The sequence below is a fragment of the Phaseolus vulgaris genome, chromosome 2 (assembly GCF_051622355.1).
Source record: "Phaseolus vulgaris cultivar YP4 chromosome 2, ASM5162235v1, whole genome shotgun sequence".
In the NCBI taxonomy this organism is placed as follows: Eukaryota; Viridiplantae; Streptophyta; class Magnoliopsida; order Fabales; family Fabaceae; genus Phaseolus; species Phaseolus vulgaris.
In genome coordinates, this window is record NC_143499.1 from 6,360,444 (window position 1) to 6,375,702 (window position 15,259).

Genomic DNA, 15,259 nt, shown 5'->3' on the forward strand with positions numbered 1-15,259 from the left:
TCATGTTTTTTCTAAATCCTATTAATAACAAGAACCAACATATACTAATATTAGTGTCCATCCAATGTTTGGTGTGAAACTAAATTTTAAAATATTATTAATTTAATTAAAATAAAAACTAAATTGAATAATCAGTTTTTATATTTGATTTTATTAACAGTTTTACATATTATTTAATTTGATTTGATTTTTTTTTTCAAAACAAACTGATTTATTAATAATTTTAAATTTTTAATATGATTTTTAACATAAATTTTATAAAATTAGTGAAAACACAAGTGTGACAATGTTTGTATCTATATTTTTATTTTTATTTTCATAAATTTATATGTATCTACACAAGTGTAGTGTTGTCAAATAATACAGATACACAAACATTATCAAATACTATAAAATTCAAATAAATTGTCAAATATTATAAAATACAGATACACATAAGTTTATGAAAAAAATTAAAAAATATCAATACACATAAATCTATATTTCATTTAAATAAATATCAATATACATGTAATAATAATAAAAATAAAAACATAAAAAATGCGAATACATAGACGCGAGAGCGCATGTGTTCTCGCTAGTTAATAAATTGTATTAATAATAATAAGTATAATAAAAATGGTAATATGATGAAAGATCTTGTCTGGTTTGGTGGTTGATGTTTCCTTGGTATATAGGGGTCTTGGGTTCGAATCCCTCTTGTTGCAATTTGCTTCCAATATTAATTAATTTGGAACTTGGGTTTTCGAGCTTCTTTTTCTCCAACTCACTCTTTATTTATAACATATACTTTAATCTTGATTTGAATAATTAATGGTGATTAAAAAAAGTCCATTTATAAATTTTTAACAATAAAATTAAGAAATGTATTTTTATTTCATGTTTTAACAGTAAAAAATATAAAACAAATAAAGAGCATTTTAGTAACGTTCTAAATCCAATTACATATAAAAGTTATGACTCACATAATCTTCAAAAGAACAAACAAATTTTTTTTATTTTATCTAAAACGCAAAGAAATTGATATTTGAAGAAAAAGAACTAAAACATAAGTGAAACAAATATTTTGGATAAAACAAAATTTACAAGTGTCCACAAGATCTTATATAAATCAGATTTAGTTAAACTATGATTTAATCTAATCAAAATTACAAGAAATAAGTTAAGTTTGTGTAATTTATATAAATCCAAGGAGGTAAAAAAAAAGGATTGATTGCAAGTAAGAATATTTAGGTATATTTAAATTTTACAGGATAAAAGATGTTATTATTTGTAACAATTATTAATGAGAATTGAACTTTTTAACAATTGTCTAGATTTTACTTTTATTATCCTTTATAGTCTTATATTTATTAAATAGTTTTTTATTTTATTTTTTATCATCTAAAAAATATCTCTTAAAAATAGAAAATATTTTTATTTTTTATACTATTTTTACACATATTACAATTTTATCTTTTATTTTAATAAAAAAATTACAAATACTTACATTATCTAATTATAACATTATAGAAATCAATAAAAATAACTTATATGTAAATAATTTTATAATTTTAATATAATTTTTAGTAATATTTTAATTAATTTTATTATAACAATATTTTTTTAATTATATATATACATTTTTTTTATTATAGTGCACATATGTGTTTTTACTAATTATTATACTAAAATTTTGAAATATTAAGCAAAATTAAATTTTATATTTTGCATGCTTATAAATTTTTTATTGTCATTAAACAGATTAATCAAGACAACTTCTTTTAAGTTTAATCTACTAAGGCTAATTATATTGAAAGGATATTCAATACACACCTTACTTACTGTATGAAGAAGTATAAATGTTAGACTTATTTATTTCAGTCTGTAATTTAAAAAATAAATTTAATTATCTTTCTTATAAATTCACCAAGCAAGATATGAAATGTGTTATTTAAGGACAATAAACAAAGAGAAATAATTTTAAGGTTGACTTCAAAAAATTTATTGTTGATGTATAATTTATTTTACTCATTGGTGTATTGTTTTAATTTTTTATATTTTTTCTATATCACCTCTATTATTTACTCAGACATATTAAAAATTACAATGAATAATTATTGTATTAAAAGTATTTTTACATTTTTTTTAAACAAACATATGAATGCATGTATTTACATGCTTGTATATTTCTTCATGCTCTTTGACCTATATAAAATTGCATATGGAACATTATGTCTCTTTTTTTTTTTAACAAAACATATCCTATTTTTTATTTATTTAAAACAAAGATCATGAAATATATTTTTTAAATTATGAGATTGAAGGGTTTATGATTTTTTATATAAATTTAATTTTAATAATTTATAACATCACACTAATAAGCTTTATAAATTAAGATCTGTAGATGAACATATCTAATTCAACTCATACACCTATAAATAATCACTAATTAGATTTAATTCAATTAAATTAGGTTCAGGATTGACTAATTGTAAACATTGATAATGAATAACAATAATAATATATCTTATTATTATTATGATAATGATGTCAGTTGTACTTTTATCTGCCTTCAATTCAAGTAAAAACTGAAATAAAATTGAAAAAACCGATGTTGATGGACTGGACGGTCAGATCTTTGATTGATTTATCTAAACATACTGGAACCGTAGGATGAGAACATCTGAATTTGAGGAGACACTTACTTGCCCTTTCTCTCTCCTCAAACAACCAATCAGCCCTCTGCTAAGTGACACTGTTTCCCAGAGACAGCGGTTCCATGCTTAACCCTAGAAACTAGATACTTTACACGCGCCAATCGGGACCACCCACGTGTCATACTTCACCCTCTTCACCCTTTCGATCTTGACTATTTACAAAGAAACCCACTTTTTTTAACTTCGATTCCCATTGCTGACACTCATTTTCTCTTCATTGGGAAAAAAACAAAATTCTCCACTCACTGCTTTTTCCACAGCCACACCCAAAGAACAACAAAACAAATCCACTTCCACACCTTTTCAGTTTCGTTTCGCACTTGTTAGCGTTCTTCCTCGTAACTCTCACCATCTTCGCCGGAACCCTAGTTTGATCCGCCGGAACTCGAATCCACCGGTGAGCTTCAATTGACTCTGTCACTGTTCCGTTTTTTTTTTCTGCGGTGAAATTGCTCACGCTCAGAATTTCTGTGTTGGAGGGAGTAGATGACTGTACGATTGGGGAATAGGTGAGATCACGAGGGTTGGATTTCCTCGCCGGATGGAGGGAGGTAGCGTCTCTAGACTTACTTGTTCTGGTACTGTTCACGTCCAACTTTGGGTTCTTAATCTTCTCCTATGCTGTGATTAGGTTAAGACTTTTGCTTCATTTGCTTTGAAATGGTGAGTTTTGTTTGAAAAATTGTTACTTTCTACTTAACCTCACTAACTGGCTAATTCACGCTTAGTAGAATTTATTTTTCAACAATCTTCTTAATGCCGTGGGTAGATTGTTTTCTTCTGTTTTTCTTCTCATTTTCTGAGTTAGAGCAACCAGACATTTCAATTGGTTCCAAATTTTATTTTGTATTTCTTGATTGTTGAAAAGAATTGTCTGATGTATCCATGTTTGACCTTACAATGTTTTTAAAAGATTTGTGCTTAAGAAGCTCAGTACAGCGAGGATTAACCTGTAGGAATCATTTACTGATCAACTTAATTTGGCCTCCTTAGTTATATAAGTTTATCTTCCATGTTCAAGATCAGCCCTCTTATCACTAGACAATCTTTGAACCTTGTTGATTTCTTCTCCCTCATCCTTCAAAGTGTACCAGTTGTTGATTCATAGATTTTACCATGGTATTGTTTTTTCTTCTATTTGGCTATATTAGTTAGTGTAACAGCCTTGAAGTTTCGAATTATAGGGTCAGAGTTATATGTTTTAATGTGTTGTTTTCTTGCTCTTTTAAATTAAGTTTCTATGTTTTATTTGCTTTTTGTGCGGGCTGTAATTTGTTGGCAACTTGACAACAATGTATTCTTTAATTCCTATGCATCTTATGCTTCTGTTTCTATGCAACGTGTATATGCTTATCCTTGGATGATGGATGCGGTGGTCCTTATAGGTACCTCTGTCTACTTTTTGCATTTGTATCTGGACATGTATCTCTGTCTATGCATGCACATATTTTTATCAGGTTTAAGGTCTCTATCACTGTTGTTTCTCTTATTCTTATGTGCATATTTGTTTTAGGGATTCACCCATGGATTATGATGACAATGATTTTCAAAACCAGAATCTCCATTTAGCTGGTGAAGGGAGTGCCAAATTTCCTCCAGTATTAAGGCCATATGCTCTTCCCAAGTTTGATTTTGATGAAAATCTTCAAGCAAATTTAAGATTTGATAGTTTAGTAGAAACTGAAGTTTTCCTTGGCATTGAAAGCAACGAAGATAACCAGTGGATTGATGCATTCTCTCGAGGGGGTAGTGGAATAGAGTTCAGTTCAACTGCAGCTGAGTCTTGCTCTATATCAAGGCATGGCAATGTTTGGTCTGAGGCCACTTCCTCAGAATCTGTTGAAATGCTTTTAAAATCTGTTGGACAGGAAGACTATATTCCTAGACAAACAGTTATTCAGGAATCAGATGCCTGTGATGAACTGGCCTGTTTAGCTAAGCAAATGGACACCAATCCAAAATTTGAGGACAGAAATGAATTTAAAGATAGCATTTCAGATGTACATCCATCTGGTGGTACCCATGCAAGTTTTTCTGGATTGAAAGAGGATGTAGGAATGGACAAGTCTGAGGATGGATTATCCCAAGGTCATGAAGGGGAATTGTCCTTTGATGGAGCTTCAAGCAATCCTGAACTAAGTGATATCCATGGAAATAATGACTTGCCTATGTCTGAAGGGAGTCTAACGCTCCATACCGATGATAAAAATAACAATTCAAACCTAAGAGAAGTTGAGATTGTTGATGATGATTCACTTCATATCAAAACTCAAGGTGATTCATCTGCAGTGCAAACTAATTTTGTTGAATTATCTATAAAAAAATTGCATGATGAGAAGCAAGGTCCTATTCAAGAACAAACTAATAATCAAGATTTTGAATCTTCTGTGATGGATAAAGCTGTTGTGGTAGACACACAGACTCAAGATGGAGATGCTGTTGGAGGTGATGCCGACCATCTGGATAAATCCCCTCGTTCAATCCCCACAGTAATGACTTTGGAAGGTGAGGATGTAGTTGTTGGTCTTGAGACTGGGTTAGGTAGTTTGGAGAGTTCCAGGAGAATGGAATCTGTTGCTGTTTCTGACTTGCAGAAAGCTGAAAAAAGCAGTGAAGATAGTGATCAGTCTCAGAACAATGCGAGTGAAGATAGTGATCAGTCTCAGAACAATGCGAGTGAAGATGTAACGTTGCTTAAAGATGTGGTAATGGATGATCAATCTGTACCAAATACATATGGATTGCCGGAAATATCAATTAAAGATGATTTAATCTCTGAGGGGCAAGTGGTTGAGGGTAGTAGTTCCAATTGTGAAAATTTTCCCAATATGCAGCAAAATATGGATGTCACAAAGATTATATATCATGAGAGCAGTGTTACTAAGGAAGTTGAGCTATTGAACACTTGTGATAACGTGAACACAGTGATTTTATCAAGCAAGGTTGAGGCATCTATGCTCACTACAGAGGAAAATAACATTTCCTATACTAGTGAAGGAAACGGTGGCAATAGTGTAGGTTTTACAAATAGCAGTGTGACCAACCTTTCAACAAAAGCTTCCATTTTGGGCGAGTCTACTCAACTATTTATAAACAATGAACCTGGCAGTCAAAATGAATATGGAAAATCCGAGCAAGTTGTCTTTGTCAATGATCAGGATCAGCTACTAAACACTGGTAATCATGTGGATACAGATCTTTTGTCAAGCAAGCCGGAGGCATCTGTGTTTACTGCAGAGGAAAATAATATTTCTATTATCAGTGAAGGAATTAGTGACAATAGGGTAGGAGGTTTTTCAAGCAGTGGTGTAATGGCTGTTTCAACAAAATCTTCCATTTTGGGTGATTCTACTCAAATGTGTGTAAGCAATCAACCTGACAGACAGAATGACCATGAAAAATGCAATCAACTTGTCTTTGTTGATGATCAGGACAGTAAAAGAGTTCCTTCTGATTCTAGCCACATGCATTGTGATGTTGATCAATCCCATCTTGTGGATAAGGGAGTAGTTTCATCGTGTCCTAGTGAAAGTAGCATGGAAACTGAGTTGATGACTTCCACAGTCTCAACCCATGCTATACTTGTCAACAAAGCAGGTACTTCATAGGGATTTCATCTTCATATTTTCAAATTCAAAATGAATATTACTAAAAACTTGCACTACAGGTGAAATTCTTGGGCCTGTTTGGGTTGAGAAAATGTCGTTTCCTGTTTTCACTAATAAATACTACTATGTTGTTTTCATCTTGTTTCCTATTCTGGTGTTTTCACATTTCTTGTATAATCCTTGAAAACTAGGAAACAAGTTAACTCTTTATAATTATTAGTGAAAATTGGATACACGGGAATCATTTTTTCTCAAAACTAAACGACCCTTTAGGTACACCACAATGACGAGTCACTTTCTTGTAAACGATATAGTAAAAGGTTCTACCCTAGGATTAAATTCCTACTAGCTCATTAACTTAAAAGGTTTCTTTTCATCATAATTTCAGTTTCACAAGTTGTTTTGCAAAATAGTAGTTTGACATTACATGAGACAGACATTCCACCTTCTAGCAAAGTTGTTTCCAGTCATGAAGTTACTAGTCACAATGATTTTCAAGGGATAACTTCTGTTGGATATTCTTCTGCTGAGGGAAATGGAGAACCTGCAGGGAAAGACGCTGAGGAAGCAGGCCCATCTACCATTATTGGATCTTCTGAAACTGCTCCTTGTCCTGTTGGCACAGGCACTGAAAAATACCATTCTTCTGATTTTTCTAGTGAACTACATGGTAGCGATACTCAGCACAATTTAGGGACTAATGGTGCTGTAAAGATTGGTGAACCTCAAGGAACAGAAAATAGTGAAGTCATTCAGGAATGTACAAAAGAGATTAGTATTCCTCAAGTTCTATGTGCATCTTCGGGGAACCAGAGTGACGGTGTTGCAGTCTCTTCGATTAAGGATGACAAGGAGACTGAGCAGGAGAATCCTGACAAGCCTTCCTCAGAAAAATTAGGTAATCTTCAATCCATTCTTGTTGTCCACTTATAACTTTCCTTTATTCTGCATTTTATTGTGAGGTTAGCACCACTTATAGAACATAGAGAAAACATATATATATATGTATATATTTCATGGCACCAAGTCCTTCAAGTTTTGTCATTGATTTTTTTTGTATGTACTCATTGTGAATTAAGTGTATCTAATTATGCATTACAACTCTTAAAAAAGATTTTGATTGTAATTTTTATGTATTTTTTTTTAAAAATTGTGTTAAAGATCATCTAATGATTTCTCAAAATTTCTTAGTGCTATGTATTTTGAGAATTGTTGTTTGTGTTCAGTTCTTACTTTCTAATTATGTCATACAACTTTTAGGAAGACAATGATTGTAATTTGTATGTATTTGTTCACTAAATGTTAGGTTAAATCATGAGTTCTAAAAAACTGTGTGGGGATTTTTTTTCTAATGATAAATTGTGACTTTGCACAATTGTTAAACTTGTACTCATTATGTACAACCAATTGTGCAAAGAAAAATTATAAATGAATTTCTAAATCTCTGATCTCATACGAATTAGAATATGATAGTAAACTTTTAAGAGTCTGTAACAACCAAAGTTACTGGTTACATACATAGGCAATACTAATGTGTTTTTCAGTTCTTGCAAGGTACTGGTTACCAAACTTCTCTTTCTGTTGAAATTTCTATTGTTTCACTCATGCCTAATACCATCATGGTGCACACCAGAAAGCCCCTTTTTTTGTGATGCTATTACCCTAAACCTAAGAATTTATTAAGATAATATAGAGTTCCACTCAAAAGAAGTAAACACATAATAAGTAGCAAGGTAACAGAATGACAGGATTAATATGGTGTTGTTCAGAGAATACAATTCCTTTGGATACATGATAAAGGAAAGTTCCACCTTAGGCTGAAACCCATGAAGAGGATATAAAAACTTATGAACTAAAACACGAACACCACAACATTGTTTATTGCTTTCTCTCCTAAAAAGTAAAAAAAAATGGGGAGATAAAGATATCTAAATGGGTAGGGCAGGTCATCCATAAATCCCAGAAAACATACGCAACTGCCCATCAGTAAAGGGTACATTGTGGATAAATAAAATTTAGTAGAGAAGGAACCTGAAGAACATGAGTTTGCACTGGAGGAATCTGTGTAGAAAGAACAGAGGAATTGCAGCTCTGTGCCACCAGTAGAAAGGTGAAAAGCCAGAAATTTTATTTGAAAGTAGATATTGACCACATATCCTTTCACAAGTAGAATCTCCAGGCATAAAAAGAAAATAGTAGAAAAAAAAACGTGAAGAAGAAATGAGTCTTCTAGGTTTCATGTTATATATAATTCCTTTTAATAAAAATGCTACACTATTCTATCCACAACAATGGTGATAAATAATCATGTCATGATGGTAGTTTTTCTTTTATTGTCTGACTCTTAGTTTTTTTAATGTGCATTGTATGTTTTTTTCTATTTCAAGATCTCTTCAAATGTTTCCATACCTATTACAATGTGAACTCTGTAGATGACATTGCACCTGGAAACCAAGATTCCATATCTTCTGTGTCTGTAACGGACTCTTGCATTGATTTACGTGAGACTGGATGTGGAAGGTTTCCTGCTAACAGTACTTGTGATCCATCTAGTACACTTGGAAACCCTTCTCAGGCTGAAAAGGATAAAAACCAAGTTGAGGCTTCTGCTAATCAGAACACCCAAGTTTCTGAGATGATAAATGGTAGTGCAAAAAATGCATTGTCCACTGCTCAAGATCTAAAGGAGAATAATGCATCTAAAGATGAAAGAAGCTCAACTCCTGAGGTAAATTCAGTGACTGATTTGTCCAAGGATGTTGCAGATGTGAATACAGAAGATGTTGACAAGATGCAATCAATTCCTCTTACTGAAACCATAAAAAAATCATCAGTAAGTTTTGTTGCAGTTTACAATCCAAACTAAAGAATTTTTATCTGGTTGTTATTATTTTTATTGCCTTTGTTTCCTGATTGGGCTTCTTCCTAAGGTGACTTCTTTAAAGTTTATTTATTTGAAATGGGTGGCTGATATGATCTGTTGTTTAGATTATGAATGACAAATGATCTTATACTTTTCATATTTTTTTCTCCCTTTGCGTTATTGTTGAAGGCTATGGAGGGATTTCCTACTTCTGGGATAGGTCCTTCAAAAACCAAAACTGTAAGAAAATCATCCCAGGGAAGTCCACAAATATCAGATGTAGGGGCAGTACACAATGCTTCTAAAGCTACACCTGAGCGCAAAAGGCGAGTATCTAATAAGAACGCTGGAAAAGAATCTTCTAGAAGAGGAAGTCATGCAAAGGACACTACTCTGGCTAGACAGTCTGACAGAGGTGATAAACCAACTAAAGTTTCCCTGAGCCCATCTCCTGGTTTCCAGATGATGCAATCAAATGAGGTGCAGCAGTATGGGCACATTGAGCCAAATAGTACAAAGTCATTTGCTCTTGTAAATACTTCTACATCTAGTCTTCCGGATTTGAACAGTTCTGCTTCTCCTCCTGTTTTATTTCATCAGCCTTTCACAGATCTGCAGCAAGTACAATTACGTGCACAGATCTTTGTCTATGGAGCTTTGATGTGAGTTCAAATGTTGTATGGATTTTAATTATTATGGATGCTAGACCAATTTGATGTGTGCATGTGGTTATGAGTCCAAAATCTGCATTTTTTTCACTTACTACCTTACTTTAGACTTCACATAACATCCTCTCTGCCATGGTTAATTCAAAAGTTAGAAATCTTGTTTCGTTGTATACTTTTCCCTTTTCTTTTAATTTCTGTGCAGAACTTGAACTTATTCCATATTCAACGAAAAAATATAAGGTCAACAGAGCCATTTGGATCTACATGATATCATTATTAATGTTCTGCATTTTGTGGATTAACAAATAACTCCACTGTTTATTCATCTTATTTATGTTGCTGCAGTCAAGGCACAGTACCGGATGAGGCTTACATGATATCAGCCTTTGGGGGATCAGGTTATTTTTTTTATCATGATTCCCTTGTATGTTCTTTTCTGTTGTTTGATCAAAATAAAATATTGAGTTCCTAGACATTGTGTTTAGATGGTGGTAGGAGCCTTTGGGAGAATGCTTGGCGTGCCTGCATGGAAAGGCAACACGGTCAAAAATCTCATCCTGCTAACCCAGAAACACCTCTTCAACCACGATCTGGTATTTCTTGTAATAGTTTGTTCTTTGATGTTGTTATTTGACCTGTTTGATTAACTCCTGATAATTGAGATCTGCAGTTGCTAGAAACTCTGATTTGCCACCTAAGCAAAGTGCTGTTCAAGGGAAAGGTATCTCTTCACCACTTGGTCGAACTAACAGCAAGGCTACTCCACCAATTGTAAACCCCTTAATACCTCTTTCATCCCCCCTTTGGAGTCTATCAACTCTGGGTTTAGGTAGTCATTCCCTGCAAACTAGTGCCCTTGCAAGAGATTCTGTTGTGGATTATCCACAGGCAATTACTCCATTGCATCCTTATCAAACTACTCCTGTAAGGAACTTTCTTGGACCTAACACACCTTGGATATCCCAGACACCCCTTCGAGGACCATGGATTGCTTCTCCAACTCCTGCACCTGACAATAGCACCCATATTTCTGTGTCGCCTGTCTCAGATACAATTAAGCTAGGCCCAATGAAAGCATCTCAGCCTCCTTCCTCTAGCATAAAGAATGTTAATTCTGGTCTCCCTACTTCCAGTGCAGGTTTGCAAAGTATCTTTGCAGGAACTTCCTCTCTACTTGATGCAAACAATATGGCAGTATCACCTGCTCAACATTCTTCAGATCCAAAGCCCAAAAAAAGAAAAAAAGTTGTGGTATCTGAGGATTTTGGCCAGAGGGCTTTGCAATCACTGGCTCCTGCTGTCGGTAGCCATACATCTACTTCTGTTGCAGTTGTGGCTCCTGTCGCAAATGTGCCAATAAGTACTGTTGAAAAATCAGTCGTGTCTATATCTCTTGCTGATCAATCAAAAAATGATCAGAATGTTGAGAAAAGAATTATGTCAGACGAGGCTCTTATGAAAGTTAAGGAAGCAAGAGGTCATGCAGAGGAAGCTTCTGCTCTGTCTACTGCTGCAGTTAATCATAGCCTAGAGTTATGGAATCAGTTGGATAAGCATAAAAATTCTGGCTTGATGCCAGATATTGAGGCTAAATTAGCTTCTGCGGCAGTTGCAGCTGCAGCAGCAGCTGCCATTGCAAAGGCAGCGGCTGCAGCTGCCAATGTTGCATCAAATGCTGCTCTTCAAGCAAAATTAATGGCTGATGAAGCATTGCTTTCATCTGATTATGATAATTCCATCCAAAGTAATCAAATTTCTCTTTCTGATGGTACCAATAACTTGGGTAAAGCTACCCCTGCTTCCATCTTGAATGGTGCTAATGGAACTAACAGTCCTGGTTCGATCATTGTTGCTGCTAAGGAAGCTGTTAAAAGGAGAGTGGAAGCTGCTTCAGCTGCCACTAAAAGAGCTGAAAATATGGATGCCATTGTAAAGGCTGCTGAGCTGGCAGCAGAAGCTGTATCTCAAGCTGGAAAAATTGTAAGTATGGGTGATCCTTTGACATTAAGTCAGTTGGTAGAAGCTGGCCCAGAGGGATGTTTGAAATCAACTCGGGAGTCTTCCCAGCAATTTGGAAAATTCAAAGACATTACCAGAGATACGGTTAACATTGACAAGGTAATAGATATTCCTGAAACTTCTTATGCACAAAACAGAGACATTTTATCCGGTGGCGCAATTTCTTCTTCTATTAAGATCAATGAGAAGAAATCAAGAGGACCAAAGGGACACAAGGTTATTTCTGATTTAATCAAGACTGTTGATGGGGTTCATGTATCTAACTCTGAAACTGAGGCTCCTTTTACTGCTAGTAATGGATTTGAGGGTCTGCATAGAAGTAGCATCAAGGAGGGCTTACTCATAGAGGTTGATTTCACTTTTATTTATTAAGTTTATTTCTTTTTATGTAGAGCTAGTGAAAGTGACCAGATTAATGCCCATGGGTTCATTTTATAATATCAACTTTGGTGAGGATTAGGCATTAGTTTTATTCATTTAAATTGAAATGCATTCTTTTCATTTTCTAAAAATAATATGTTGCTCTTTAATGTTATAATCGTAGTAAACTGAAGCTATTATACGTTTCAGGTTTTCAAAGATGATGAAGGGTTCAAAGCTGCATGGTTCACAGCCAATATTTTGAGTTTGAAGGATAGTAAAGCATATGTATGCTACACTTCACTTGTAGCTGCTGAAGGTTGGTCTAGCATCTTCATGCTTGTACTCTGATTAGAACAGAAGCATCTTATCCGTTAGTTGGAAAAATTCATTAATTAATTAAAATTTGGGGCTAGAAATTAATTTTGGATAAATCATAAAAAGTTGAGATGGTTCTGATGTGTTGTTGGCCTTCTTACATCTAGATGACAATGAATTGCGAGGCATTTTCATTAAGATTTTATTAAATTTTGTATTAGTGCATTATTTATTATTGTGATTAAAAATATTGTTATCTTTTAGGTGCAGGACCCTTGAAAGAATGGGTATCACTTGAATTTGATGGAGACAAACACCCCAGAACACGTATTGCTCGCCCTCTCACTGCTTTACAATATGAAGGAACAAGAAAGAGACGCAGAGCTGCTATGGGAGATTATGCTTGGTCAGTTGGGGATAGAGTTGATGCATGGTTACAAGAAAGGTTTGCTAATATAGAGTTCTTTTAATTAGCTATCTGTTATTGATGGCTATTTCTTCAACACCAACGTAACTTCTATGTATGTATATATGATATCTTCCCATTTGATTCCTTCATCATAGAGGTGGTGTTGGTTTGATTGTCATATGAAATCAGGATTTTTTTATTCATCTTCTTGTTTAATTTAATTATATAATTTCCCATTCTTTCTATCCAAGTAGTTTAAATATATTAGGGTATGATGGTTCAATAAGATATTGTACTTGTGAACAAACAATTATTCCAATAATTTTTTACAGCATAAATATTTATGAAATTAAAACTGAACAAGGTAAGTATCTGTTAAAGTTCTCTCTCATGGTAGTTTTTGTCCTCAGCTGGCGGGAAGGAGTAGTCACAGAGAAGAATAAAAAAGATGAAACATTTACCGTTCACTTTCCTGGTATGTAAGTTATTTAATTAAACATTTTGGTATTGTATGTTTCTTAATTATTACTAAGGTATATAGAACACATTAGTTCCGTATTCTTGGAAAATGTTTATAATATTGGTTTTATGCAGCTTGTGGAGAAACATTGGTTGTCAGAGCTTGGCATCTCCGTCCGTCTCTTGTTTGGAAGGATGGTAAATGGATTGAATCTTCCAAAGTGGGAGCAAATGATAGTTCTACACAGGAGGTACTTTATTTTTAGGTTCTTCTAGAGTGTTCTACTGCTCCAATTCATGCTTCTCTTTACTAGCTTTCACGTTTTTGCATACAGGGTGATACACCGCAAGAAAAACGACCTAAACTGGCTAGTCATGCGATAGACACAAAAGGGAAAGACAAGATGTCGAAAAGCATTGATAGTGTGGAGTCGGCAAAACCTGATCAGATGACATTACTTAATTTGACTGAAAAAGATAAAGTTTTTAACATTGGTAAGAACAGCAAGAATCAAAATAAACTGGATGCGCACAGAATGGTGAGGAACGGTCTTCAAAAAGAAGGATCGAAGGTAATTTTTGGTGTTCCTAAACCTGGGAAGAAGAGAAAATTTATGGAGGTAAGCAAGCATTACGTAGCACATGAAAGCAGGAAGACCAATGATATAAGTGATTCGGTTAAACTTGCAAATTTCTTGATGCCTCCTAGTTCAGGGCCCAGAGGTGGGAAAAATGGTTCCAAAGAGAAACATGGAGCTGATTCCAAGGCCAAAACAAGTGAGTCTGGAAAACCACTGTTTTTGGGTAGTAATCCTAGCAAAAGACATTTCTTTATCAATTCGTTTTCTAATGCCGTTGAGCTGACAGGTAATACGGAAAGGATGAAGGATTATTCAAATCACTTAAAGAATGCGTCCCAGGGAGAAAGTAAGGTGGAGAGAGCACCCCACTCAGCGACTGATGGAGCAACTCAAGCACCAATCTTGTTTTCATCACTGGTAACTTCGGTTGATGCTCTTCCTGCTAAAAGGGCATCCTCATCAAGAGCAAGCAAAGGGAAACTTGCGCCTGCCCGGGATAAGATGGGTAAAGTTGACACCGATAAGGCTTTAAATGACAATCCTATCAAATCAGCATCTGATGTCGTCGAGCCCCGCAGGTCCAATCGCAGAATCCAGCCAACGTCAAGAGTAAGTTTCAATAGCTGAGCGGTTATTTCCGGTTGTGTCATCTATTTTCTCCCGTCTCTTCCAAGTATGAGGCCATTTTATATATATTGACCTTTTGTGTTGAATCTGATCTGGTGTGGTGGCTTGCTGGGTTGCAGCTATTAGAAGGATTGCAGAGCTCTTTGATAATTTCTAAGATTCCTTCGGTTTCACATAATCGTAATACTAAGGGTGAGTCTCTCTTTGACTCTTTTTATTGGTTGAGTTATATTGCAGTGGGAATGTTTTAGTGACTTAGTTGCAACAGGTTAAATGGAAGAAGGAGCTGGCAATTGCAATGATGGGGTACAGTGAAAAGGACCGGCCTGTGACATACCTAGCATAGATGTGTATATTTATAATAGAGAACCAACCAACCTAGGAATGCAAATTCTTGCTTCATATGTTTTAGGCAGACTATAGCTCAGTAGACGGTCGGTCATATTGATTTTAGAATATATTTAAATATGATTTGATCCGTAGGCTGTGCTGTATATGGAAATTTCTCCATCTCATCTTCATATGTTCATCAAATGATAACGTCATGCTCTGCATTGCCTCTCCACTACTGCAACTACTTCCTCTTCTATTTCTTTTCACCGCTAGTAATGGAACGCCTTATTTATGACTGTTTCTTGCACACCTGTA

General features: G+C 34.4%; 1 protein-coding gene across 29 annotated transcripts; it reads left to right on the plus strand.

Annotated features, from left to right (window-relative positions):
* Window positions 1-2,884: 2,884 nt before the first annotated feature.
* Window positions 2,885-15,176, plus strand: LOC137810495 (protein SWOLLEN 1). Of its 29 annotated transcripts, none has more exons than XM_068611812.1 (18): window positions 2,885-3,096; window positions 3,179-3,277; window positions 4,213-6,296; window positions 6,696-7,205; window positions 8,740-9,140; window positions 9,360-9,650; window positions 9,771-9,832; window positions 10,184-10,236; window positions 10,324-10,431; window positions 10,509-12,205; window positions 12,428-12,536; window positions 12,806-12,980; window positions 13,355-13,419; window positions 13,539-13,654; window positions 13,739-14,180; window positions 14,271-14,593; window positions 14,731-14,803; window positions 14,880-15,176. In XM_068611812.1, the coding sequence occupies exons 3-18, from the start codon at window positions 4,223-4,225 to the stop codon at window positions 14,882-14,884; spliced, it is 6,504 nt and encodes a 2,167-aa protein (XP_068467913.1). In that variant the 5' UTR covers window positions 2,885-3,096; window positions 3,179-3,277; window positions 4,213-4,222; the 3' UTR covers window positions 14,885-15,176. The 29 variants fall into 29 exon arrangements, with proteins under 29 accessions (XP_068467913.1, XP_068467911.1, XP_068467905.1 ...); XM_068611810.1 differs by having other exon boundaries at window positions 3,179-3,250; window positions 12,800-12,980; XM_068611804.1 differs by having other exon boundaries at window positions 3,186-3,277; window positions 8,695-9,140; window positions 12,800-12,980.
* The last annotated feature ends 83 nt before the right edge of the window (window positions 15,177-15,259 follow it).